This window comes from Erinaceus europaeus, chromosome 22, assembly GCF_950295315.1.
Source record: "Erinaceus europaeus chromosome 22, mEriEur2.1, whole genome shotgun sequence".
NCBI lineage: Eukaryota > Metazoa > Chordata > Mammalia > Eulipotyphla > Erinaceidae > Erinaceus > Erinaceus europaeus.
Genome location: NC_080183.1, coordinates 15,881,016 through 15,891,272, shown reverse-complemented (window position 1 = coordinate 15,891,272; position 10,257 = coordinate 15,881,016). Strand labels below are relative to the sequence as shown.

Genomic DNA, 10,257 nt, shown 5'->3' with positions numbered 1-10,257 from the left:
TCTCTGGGATCTCAGGGCCTCTCCCCACTGGGCTGGCTGCCCAAGATTGTCATGGTGACGGGCCCTGAGCCTCAGGTGTCAGCTTCCTGGGGGTACACAGCACACTGCAGTGCTGCCCCCACCCCAGGCTCAGAGAGGGCACAGAGCCCTGCGGCCAGCCAGTGCTGTGACAGGGACAGTGGACTGGAACAGAGTCCTGGGGGTCCCACCCAGGTGTCACATGGCACTTTTCAAATGCCCAGACTGTGTGTGTGGGAGAGCACCACCCGGGGAGCCTAGAGTTTCCTGCTGGCTGTGTGTCTGTTTAAAGCTCTCCGTGGATATTTCAGCAGCTAGTCTGCTCCCAGTCTGACCCCTGCCTGGCCTGCCCGCCTACATGGATCCGGCTGGAAACCACAGTTTTATTGAGGTTTTGCGTTGGCAACGGGGGACCATGTATACAGATGCCACTCAGGCCCCACGTCCCGAAGCCTCCCCACAGTCACTCCCAACAGTCCAGTCAACCCAGAGCTGACTCCTGAGGGCTGCCCCTGCCTCCGTCAGGCCTCAGTGCCGAGCCTCCAAGAGCCTGGGAGAGGCCAGGGGCTGGGAGGGGGCTGCCTGGCAATCCTTCTCAAGGAAGGCCGGAAGTGGGGTGAGGATGCCACCTGGGGAGGAGGCGATGCCTGGGGACAGTGACCAGATGCCCCTGAGGGCCGCGGCTTCCTTGTTATAGTGCGGGGGGGGGGGGGGGGGGACTTAGCACACAGCTAAGCACTGCTAAGCTCATGGAGGCTGCCTGGACAGAGGGCTATGGGCATGAAGTCAGTACCACCTCTGCCCTCTGGCGGGTGTGAGACAGGACCAAGGTGCAGTCTCTCCAGGCTCAGTTGGAGAACATGGGTGGGGGGGTGACAGAGACTGGGGTCTGCTAGACATGGGTGGGGTGGACGTCTGCCCTGCTGTCCGACTTGGACAGTCTGTGCTGTCTCTCCTTTACATGGGGCAGCAGTGCGGGCGGCTGTATCACTGTGCTCTGAGTTTCCCCTGAGCTGCCAGCTGTGCCAACTCTCTGTTTTACTTATTAATGAGAGGGATAAGAGGAGAGAGACAAAGAACCAGACATCACTCTGGTACATGTGCTGCCAGGGACTGAACTCCAGAGCTCATGCGTGACAGTCCAATGATTTATCCACTGTGCCACCTCCTGGAACACCCCACCTCTCTCTCTCTCTATTTCTGTCTTTCTCTGCACAACTTTGCAGCTGTCTCTCTCACCTTTTTCCTTCCTTCTTCCTCGTCCCCCCACCCCCTAGCACCTGGCAAGACACTAGGAAGGCCCAGGGACAGGCTGGGGGAGGGTCACAGCAGGACGTGTCCACGCAGGCAGGTCCCGGCCAGCACCTGGCAGTGTCAGGCCATGGCTGCTGTGTCAGTGTGTGCAGTGGACTGGGTTCTCGCACCCCTCTGTGCCCTATCCCCCCTGGTGGCCCTCACACCTGGTGGCCCTGACCGGTTGCCTGTCACACAGGGTAACTTTATGTCCTATGCCAGCCCCATTCCCATTCTGGGCGAGTGTCTACCAGTGACAGGAGACTGTGGCGGGGGCAGGGGGACAGACAAGGGGGGGGCAGGGACCCCGTGGCAGGGAAGCAGCAGAAGCAGAGGCCTGCCCGCACCTAGCTGCCACCACGCTACCCTGTCCTATTCACAGCCCAGAGCTGAGTGCCAGGGCTAGCCGGAGGTGCAGTGTCCGGAGACAGGGTGCTCTTGTGTCCAGGGGGGCACCGATGCCCACAGACTGATAGTGGTGTTGGTGGGGCACCTGCTACTTGTCCCACGGTCTGGAGCCGTCGCCTCCGACGTTGACCACAGGGACCAGCAGGCCCAGCAGCCACCGCTTCCCGAAGACCTCCTGCAAGTTTTTGCGCCAGGGCCGTGCACCCCCGGCTACACCCCTGCGCGCCTGGTGGCGGGTCTGGCCCCGGAGGATCAGCAGCAGCTGGTGGCAGCAGAAGCCGGCGCAGGCCAGGCCCACAGCGAGCCAGAGGTGCAGCATGAGGATGACCAGCATCTCCGAGCCCAGGACAGCACCTGCAGGGGTGGGGGGTTACGGGTGCAGACCTGCTCACCACTCACATGTGCGAGGGGGGAGGGCCGCATGGCGTACCCCCACTGAGCACACGTGTTACCGTACACAGGAACCCCGGTTCAAGCCCCTGGTCCCTACCTGCAGGGGAGAAGCTCTACGAATGGTGGAACAGGGCAGGTCTTCATGTGTCTCTCTGTTTCTCTCCCTCCCCTTTCTCTCTCACTCTTTTTTTTTTTTTTTTTGGCAACAGGGTAATTGCCAGGCTTGATGTCTGTACAACAAACAAATCTACTACTCCTGGCAGCCTCTTTCTTTCCTTTTTCCCTCCCTCCCTCCCTCCCTCCCTTCCTTCCTTCCTTCCTTCCTTCCCTTCTTTCTTGGACAGAGAGAAATTGAGAAAGAAGAGGCAGTAGAGAGATACCTACAGTGGGCCAGGTGGTGGTGCACCTGGTTGAGCACATATATTACAATGCTCAAGGACCTGGGTTCGAGCCCCTGGTCCCTACCTGCAGGGGCAAAGTTCTGTGAGTGGTGAAGCAGGGCTGCAGGTGTCTGTCTTTCTCTCCCTCTCTCCACCTCCTTCCCTCTTGATTCTCTCTCCACCCCCTTCCCGCTTGATTCTCTCTGTCTCTCTCCACTCCCTTCCCTCTTGATTTCTGGTTGTCTCTATCCAATAAGAATCATAGAAAATAATTTAAAAAGAGACACCTATACAGTACTTGCTTCACAGCTCATGAAGCCTCCCCGCTGCAGGTGTGGGGCAGGGGACTTGAACCTGGGTCCTAGCACATGGTAATGTGTGTGCTTTACCAGGTGCACCACCACTCAATTGCCCCCCTTTTACATATATATATTTGATAGAGAGATTGAGAGGGAGAGACACTTGCAGCCCTGCTTCACTGCTCGAACCCAAGCCCCTGAGCATGGTAACATGCACTCAACCACCCGCCTGGCCCCTTTCCCCTTCCCTCTCCATGTCTCTCTGTCTCTATTCAATAAATAAATAAATGAATGAATAAACAAAACAAGCATTCCTTAAAAAGATACAGAGAAGCAAGTGATGGCAGCTGTGGTACAGAGCCCTCTCTGGGCTGTGCCCACTATCCCATGACATGGATGTCTCCAAGGATAGGAAAAAGCTGAGGGGGAGGGGAGGAAATTCAGGGGCAACCCTTGTATGCTAACACCCTCTGACATATCAACAAGAAGCAGGGTTCCTCTCAGGAGGAGAAAGGGGCTGCGTGAGCTGAAGCCCCCCAAGAGAGAGCTCAGGCTCTGGCAGTGGTCCAGACAAGCACCTCCTCCTCCTGCAGCCGGAGCCCTGCTGGCAGCACCCAGGCAAGTGACAGCTTGATGGAGAGCGGCCTGGCCACCAAGCAGTCACGGCTGCAGAGAGGCTCCAGGAATAACCACAGGGCTTGTGGCCTTGGGGACCTCTGCCCAGAGCTGCCAAGCCGGTTAGAGTTGGCTGGGGCTGGAAGGGGCCCCCAAGAGGCTCAGTGAACCCCTGCCTTGAGATAGCTCCCTGCCTTCCATGTCAGCCCCTCTAGGCCAGTGCTCCTTCTTCCAGCATGCTCTGCTCTGAGGCGTAAGCACCTTCAAAGGGAACGCTTCCTCAGCCCTCTTCAGAGCTGGGGTGCTGGTCCATGCTGGCTGAATCACATTGGGGAGACAGCACAGTGGTTCTGCAAAAAGACACTCCTGCCTGAGGCTCTGAGGTCCAAGGTTCAGTCCGCAGTGCTGTCAGCCAGAGCTGAGCAGGGCTCTGGTTTCTCTTTCTCTCTTCCTTCTTCTCTGTATCTCTACTATTAAAATAATATATTCTTTAAAAGAAGAAGAAGAAGAACAACAACAACAACAACAACAACAAGAGGAAGAAGGAGCCTGGGGAGACAGCACAGTGGTTCTGCAAAAAAAAAAAAATTCTCCTGCTTGAGGCCCAGAGGCTCTGAGGTCCCAAGTACCACCGTCGGCCAGAGCTGAGCAGGGCTCTGTCTCGGTGTATATCTTTCTTTTTCTCTGACTCATTAAAAGAAGTAAATAAAATCTAAAAAGAGAAAGTGGCTTTGGGTCTCACATTCAATCCCCAGCACCACCATAAGCCAGTGCACCGGTTAATAATAGTAATAATTAATTAATCAATTAAAGACCATCAAGCTTTGATCCCCTTTCTAGAGCCCTAGTTGTGGCCACCAAGCAGTCCCGGCTACAGACAGGCTCTAGGAATAACCACAGGGCATGTGGCCATGGGGACCTCTGCCTAGAACTGCCAAGCCAGTCAGAGCTTGCTGGGGCCGGAAGGGGCCCCCAAGAGGCAGCCATGCGAGACACATCTATCTGCCTTGCCCAGTCATCCCAGAAAGAGGACCCAGGAGAGGACTGGAGCCCCCTCTACCTCCTTCAGGGTCAGCCATTTCCACCTACTCCAGAGTGGTGAGGACACCTCCCCCTCACCTTGTCCCCTTGTAGCCCGGCAAGCTCTGCAAACCTCAGCAGTATCCCTTTCTAGGGCCTGGCCCTCCAGCCTGCAGCCCGCCTCCTCCTTGATGGCCCCCAGGCTCTTAGAGCCATGCCCTCAGGTTTTGGGGGAGCAGCTTCTTGCTCTCAGCCTGAGTTCTGCTGGCAGGATTCTCTCTTCAGACCTGGTGACATTTGTCACATGTCATAGAGGCCACTTCAGGGACAGGCCGGGGACTAGGGGGTGGGGGTGGGGGCGCCATTTTTCAAAGACTTTTTCTGGCACTAAATCAAGGCAGGAGGCAGAGAGCTTGGGCCTTCCCCTGGCTGAGCGGCAGCTCCAAAGGGCTATTCCGGGCACCGGCTTTGTCTGTAGGCATTTGAAGCCGTGTGGCCTGGCTGCCTCAGCTCCCCTGAACCCTTCAGTAATACAGCTGCTTCTCTCCTCTTAGAATGTCTCGGAATATTTCTACGGGGCCGGAAGGGGTCACACTACCCCCCCCTCCCCGGCCTGTTTCCCACTCACTCTGCACAGCTCAGCACCAATCTTTCAAGGCACCTTTAAAGATGTCGGGGCTCAGGAGGTGCCTTCCCTCCCTCCCTCCCTCCCTCCCTCCCTCCCTCCCTCCTCACAGCCCACAGTCCTGCTCAAAGAGTGACTGAGGCCAGGTAGTAGTGAACCTTTGCACATTACAGTGTGCAAAGACCCAGGTTCAAAGCCCCACCCCTTCATGACTCGTGGAGCAGGGTTGCAGGTGTCTCTCCCCTTCTTGATCTGTCTCTAGCCAATAAATAAACATCTAGCTGACGAGCCCATTGCCTCTGTGCCATCAGCCTCCTGGCTTGGCTCTCAGCAGAGCTGGCCCTGGGGTCCTGTTCTCTGTCCCCTCTCCTCCAGAGCTGGTGAGAGAGGGCTCAGGTTGAGGATGGGGTGAGAAGAGAGAGGAGAGGAGGAGGAGGAGAAGGGATGGTGAATAGAGGGGCTGGGGAGGGAAGTGAGCAGAGAGGCTGGCAAGGGAAGAGGAAAGGTTGGCAAAGGAGGCCTGGCAGCTGGGAGGGCTGGAGGTGAGAAATATCACCTCCTTTTCCTAGTATGTGAGGAGGCAAAAGAGAGTGGACTTCGGGGAAACCTGGGTCCTGGGCTTAGGTTTGGGTTTTCCAGCTGACTCTGTCCTTCCACCAGATCCCAGACCCACTAACTCCTTCATTCCTTCTTTTCTTCCTTCCGTCCTTCCCTTTCTTGCAAACCCAGAACATATGGACCCACACCTCACATCCAGACTCAATTCAAGATCCACACCCCCAACATCCTTTTTTTTTTGGGAGGAAACTACTTGTAAAAGAAGGCACAGCCAGCGTCTCTGGCTCCTGACACCCCTTTCCACCTGCCCGTGCCCACAGCCCACCCTGTCCTGCTTATTTCTGTCCCAGCTGCTTCCTGTGCCAGCCAGCCCGCCACCCAGAAGGCCCGGGTGATGTGTGATGTAGCCGGGCCCAATTCAGGGCCCAGTTCTGGAGGCCACACCCTCAGCCGGGTCCCAGCTGCACCTGGGTGGGCCCAGCTGATGGACCTCCTGTGCAGGCCTCTCCTCTTCCTCCTTGCCAGCCCCTTTGTGAGAGTGAACATCTTGAGGGGGTCTTTCGGGAGAAGCGAGCTCCCTGGAAGGCCACTCAACCCCATGCCGACTTCAGTGTCCCCACCTGAGAGGTGAGGGTAGCAATAGCACCAGGACCCACACACCTCTGGAGGTACACGCAGAAGCACAGTCTTTTCCAGGGTGCCCGGCTGGGCTTGGCGTGGTGGCCAGGTGCCCCCCTCCTGTCCAAGGCTCAAAGCTGTGATGCTGGGGGGTGGCAGAGAGCAGGGCAGCAGACTCAGACTCCTGTGGGCCAACCTCATGTGCGCTTGGCAAGGCCTCTGCAGGGCAAAGTCCTTGAGGGTGGGGGGGAGGCTCAAGAAAGACTGGGCTCATCTGTTAAGAGTGCACATCTGACCTTGACCCAAGGGTTGAGCCCCAGCACCACATGGGAGAGCACCATGCCCAGCACTGGGGGAAGCTCCATGAACAATGGAGTGGTGCTGTGGTGTCGCTCTTTCTCTCTCTCTCTGACTTTCTGTAAAGGAAAAAAAAAACTTTGTGGGAAGTAGCAGAATGTAGAGGATAGAGGGGTAGGGGTAGGGCATGGAGACCTGGGCAGAAGCAGTGCAAGGTCACCACCTGGTCTCCCTCATTCACCCTGCCTGCCTGGATGTACCTCCACAACCCAGCTTTGCACAGTGTGGGGTGGGGGTGGGGGTCTTGTGTGGCCACTGCCCTGTGAGCAAGTGACCGTGATAGGGGAGAAGGGGGAGAAGGGGCCGGAGGACACCGTCAGACAGGACTGAGCATTCCAGGCCAGTTCAGGACTCAGAGAACAGTTACTTCCCCAGGCCTGAGTGTGTCCCCGCCAAGCTCAGGACATCTAAGCTAGATAGTGGGGCTCAGTGAGCTTACTCCGAGCCCCCAAGACCTCACTGCCCCTGGGCCCAGGCCCCTGAGACCCCACTACCTCTGGTTCCAGGCCTCTGAGACCCCTGTACCCTCCACCCTCCCCACCACCCCCTAGCTGGTGGCCGGGAGGCAGACTGACCGGAGAAGAACTGGCCGATGGCGGTGGGCAGCAGTGTGAGAAAGGCCAGCGGGTGCGCAAAGGAGACTGTGAGCACGGCCGAGATGTAGGCCAGGCCGGCGGCAGCCGAGTGCAGGCAGGCCAGCGAGGTGTAGAGGCAGAAGAGGACGAAGTTGCGCAGGTTGCGGCCACCGATGCAGTTGCCGGTGAAGAAGCAGTGGTGGTCGTGGCGCAGGGCCACGCGGGCGCACACGCGGCAGAAGTGGGTGCTGGGCGGAGCGCGCAGGGCCCCCCCACAGGCGTCCAGCTCATCCGGGGAGTTCTGGACCACCAGCACGTAGTTGCCCAGCGCGTTGGTGGAGAGGAAGAGGAAGAGGGCGCCGTGCAGCAGCGCGGGAGGGAGCAGCGGCGCAGAGGCAGGGTCTGGGCGCAGGCTGGGCAGGAAGAGGAACAGCTGCAGTGCCAGAGTGACCAACGACAGGCCCAGAAAGTAGGCAGGGGCCACCACATTCAGCAGCCGCAGGGCCAGCATCCTGGGCACAGGCCTGAGGCCAGAGGAACCAAGTTACTGCCAGCCCTCACCATGCACCTGCTCCCTCAGGCCCCTGGGCCAGGCCCCCAAATCCCTGGGCCCCTGTGTCTAGGCTCCCAGGCCCCAGCGCCCCTGGGTCCAGGCCCCATGACTCCTAGTCCAGTCCCCATGACCCCTGTGTACCTGAGTCCGGGCCCCAAAACCCCTTGCGTCTATGGGCTCAGAACCCCAAAACCCAGGTGCCCCGGGGTCCAGATCCCTGCAACCCTGGGTCCACTAGGGCATACCCCACACCCACCCCAGAGGCATTAGACCCTGGGCTCAGCCCCCACCCCCCAGGACCTTGAAACCCTGGGCCACAGCCTCTGAGACCTTTTGGCCCTGAGTCCAGCCCCCAGACCCCTGCAACACTGGACACAGCTCTCCTAACACAGACTGCTGTATCCAGGGCCCCTAAGGACCCTGCATGCCTGGGTTCAGGTCTCTGAAGATCCCAGCAGCCTTAGGCCCAGCCTTTACCCCAGACCCCAGAGCCACTGGTTGCAGCCTCCAGAGACCCTGAGTCCAAGCCCACCTGATCCCTGCAGTCCTGAGTCCAGCCCTAGACCCCTACTCCCTCAAATTTGAGGACCTCACAGCCCTGGGCACTGAGGATAGACACAGGCAGCTAGGGAGGGGTCTATAATGGGTTGGGGGGCTGGGGCCTGAGGGGGTTCTCCCTTCCTCTGTGGAATTCCCCAGTGTGGAATGCAAGGCTTTGGGGCTGGTCCTGCTTTCAAGTCTCCCACCCCACCTCTGCACCCCCTAGACTTGGGCAGCCCTTGGGGACCCCACTGATAATCCGTCCTGGAGGTTCGCAAGCTTAGGCCCAGGATTTTTTCTTGGGGGCGGGGGTGTCTTTGCATGTGACTCTGTACATGCAATCTGTGTGCGTCCGACGTGTGTGTGAATCTGTGTGTGTCTCCGTGTATGTGTTTGTGTCTGTATGAGTGTGTGTGTCTGTGTGCATGTGTGTGTGAGCGAGTGTTTATGTCTGTGTGAGTCTGTGCTTGTGAGCATGTGTCTGCGTGTGTGTCTATGTGCATGTGTGAGCGTCTGTGTGTGAGCGAGTGTTGATGCCTGTGTGAGTCTGTGTGTGTGAGCAGGTGTTCATGTCTGTGTGTCTGTGTGGTGTGCAGTGCTGTCAGCGATTTCAGAATCCTTCTGGCGGTGATAGGGGCACAAGGGCGTCAGGCACACCTGCCCAGCGGGTCTGGGTCTCCCTTTCTCTCCCCGCCCCCCCCCCTCGGGTCTCGCTTCCTTTTTCCAGAGCCAGCAGCCCTGGCTATTTCTATGTGGAGTCTGCATCTGAGGGGACGACCGCCCCCATACACACACACCCTTCTCGCCCCCTCCCGCCCTCCTGGAGCCAGAATCCTCTCTCCTTTGCAGGAGTGGACCCCAGGAGAGCCCCAGCGCAGCCCGCACGCTTACTGCCCCGCTTCACAGTCGACAGAGAACTTTTCCGAGGAGCGGGGCCCCAACCCAGGTGGGACGGGAGTCCTAGGGAGGGGAGGGGAGCCGCCTCGGGGCTCCGTCCAGGTCCAGGGTGTCCCCGTCACCTTGGAGTCCCCTTCGCAGGTGCGGCTCTGGGACGCGCCCGGGGGTGGCGGCGAGGGCCCGGTCCCTGTCCCCGGGCTGCGGGCTGCGCTCGGAAGCCGGCTGGCTAGAGCGGGTGCTCGGAGCGGGGCAGGACGGAGGGGGCGCGGGAGCGCGGGGCGGCGCGGGGCTGGTGCAGGTTGGGGCGCGGCGCGGCGCGGCGCGGCGGGGCTGGTGCAGGTTGGGGCGCAGGGCCGGGGGCTGGTTCAGAGTAGGGTTGGGGCGCGGGGCGGGGGCAGGGCCTGGCGCCGAACTGGAGGACCCCTCGGCGGGGAGCTGTCCTTCCAGCACTGCGGGTCCCCAGCGGGGGCACCCGGGAGGCGGGTGGGGACTGGGGGGCGGGGGGCGGGGGGTGGTGGCCGGGGGCGGGGTGGCACTCACCGAGCCCGGGCTTCTCCGCAGAAGCCCGCGGCGCTGGGTTTCTTCAGGCGGCGCGAAGTTGCGGGCTGGCCCGGGGTCCGAGCGCCGCGCGGGGCGGCAGGTGGCGGGTGTGCGGGGAGCCGGGCGCCGGCGCTGGGGGCGGCGAGGCTGGCGGCCCGGCACCCCCCACCTCTCCCGCCTCCTGGGGGCGGCGCTCCAGCCACCCCTCTGCGCCTCCCCCGCCCCTGCAGGACTCCAGGCCGCTGCGGGGCTTCTGCCGCCTCTCCCCGCCCGCCCGGCTCAGCTGGTCTCGGGGAGCGTGGGGGGGCGGGGGGCATGGGGGTCTCCCAGACACGAGGCGTCCCTGTGCTGGAGGCACGGGCCCTGGCGTCTGCTGCTCCCAGCTGGCGGGCCTGAGCCTCCAGCCTCCTCTCCGCCCTCCCCGGGCCTGGCCGTCCCCTCCCACCAGCTCACAGAGCCCGGGCAGCGCTGCCCCCCACCCGTCCTAGAAGCTGGCTGTCCAGTTGGGGAGGTCGAGGCAGAGCAGCTAAGTCACGTGGCTGGGGTCAGTCATCTGGAAGCCACAGGC

At 60.5% G+C, this 10,257-nt stretch overlaps 1 protein-coding gene across 2 annotated transcripts; it reads right to left on the bottom strand.

Annotated features, from left to right (window-relative positions):
- Positions 1–381: 381 nt before the first annotated feature.
- ZDHHC22 (zinc finger DHHC-type palmitoyltransferase 22) lies at positions 382–10,051 on the bottom strand. Of its 2 annotated transcripts, none has more exons than XM_060181329.1 (3): positions 9,690–10,051; positions 7,160–7,683; positions 382–2,073 (listed from the first exon to the last, which is right to left on the bottom strand). In XM_060181329.1, exons 1-3 carry the CDS (start codon positions 10,004–10,006, stop codon positions 1,808–1,810), a joined length of 1,107 nt encoding a protein of 368 aa, XP_060037312.1. In that variant the 5' UTR covers positions 10,007–10,051; the 3' UTR covers positions 382–1,807. The 2 variants fall into 2 exon arrangements, with proteins under 2 accessions (XP_060037312.1, XP_060037313.1); XM_060181330.1 differs by having other exon boundaries at positions 7,160–7,572.
- Positions 10,052–10,257: the final 206 nt, after the last annotated feature.

Excerpts from the sequence above, each read along its gene's own strand:
- ZDHHC22 (XM_060181329.1), bottom strand. The coding sequence starts at position 10,006 with ATGCCCCCCGCCCCCCCACGCTCCCCGAGACCAGCTGAGCCGGGCGGG. Across the intron at positions 7,684-9,689 it reads TGCGGAGAAGCCCGGGCTCG|GCCTGTGCCCAGGATGCTGG; the intron begins GTGAGTGCCACC and ends CTCTGGCCTCAG. Across the intron at positions 2,074-7,159 it reads CATCGGCCAGTTCTTCTCCG|GTGCTGTCCTGGGCTCGGAG; the intron begins GTCAGTCTGCCT and ends CCACCCCTGCAG.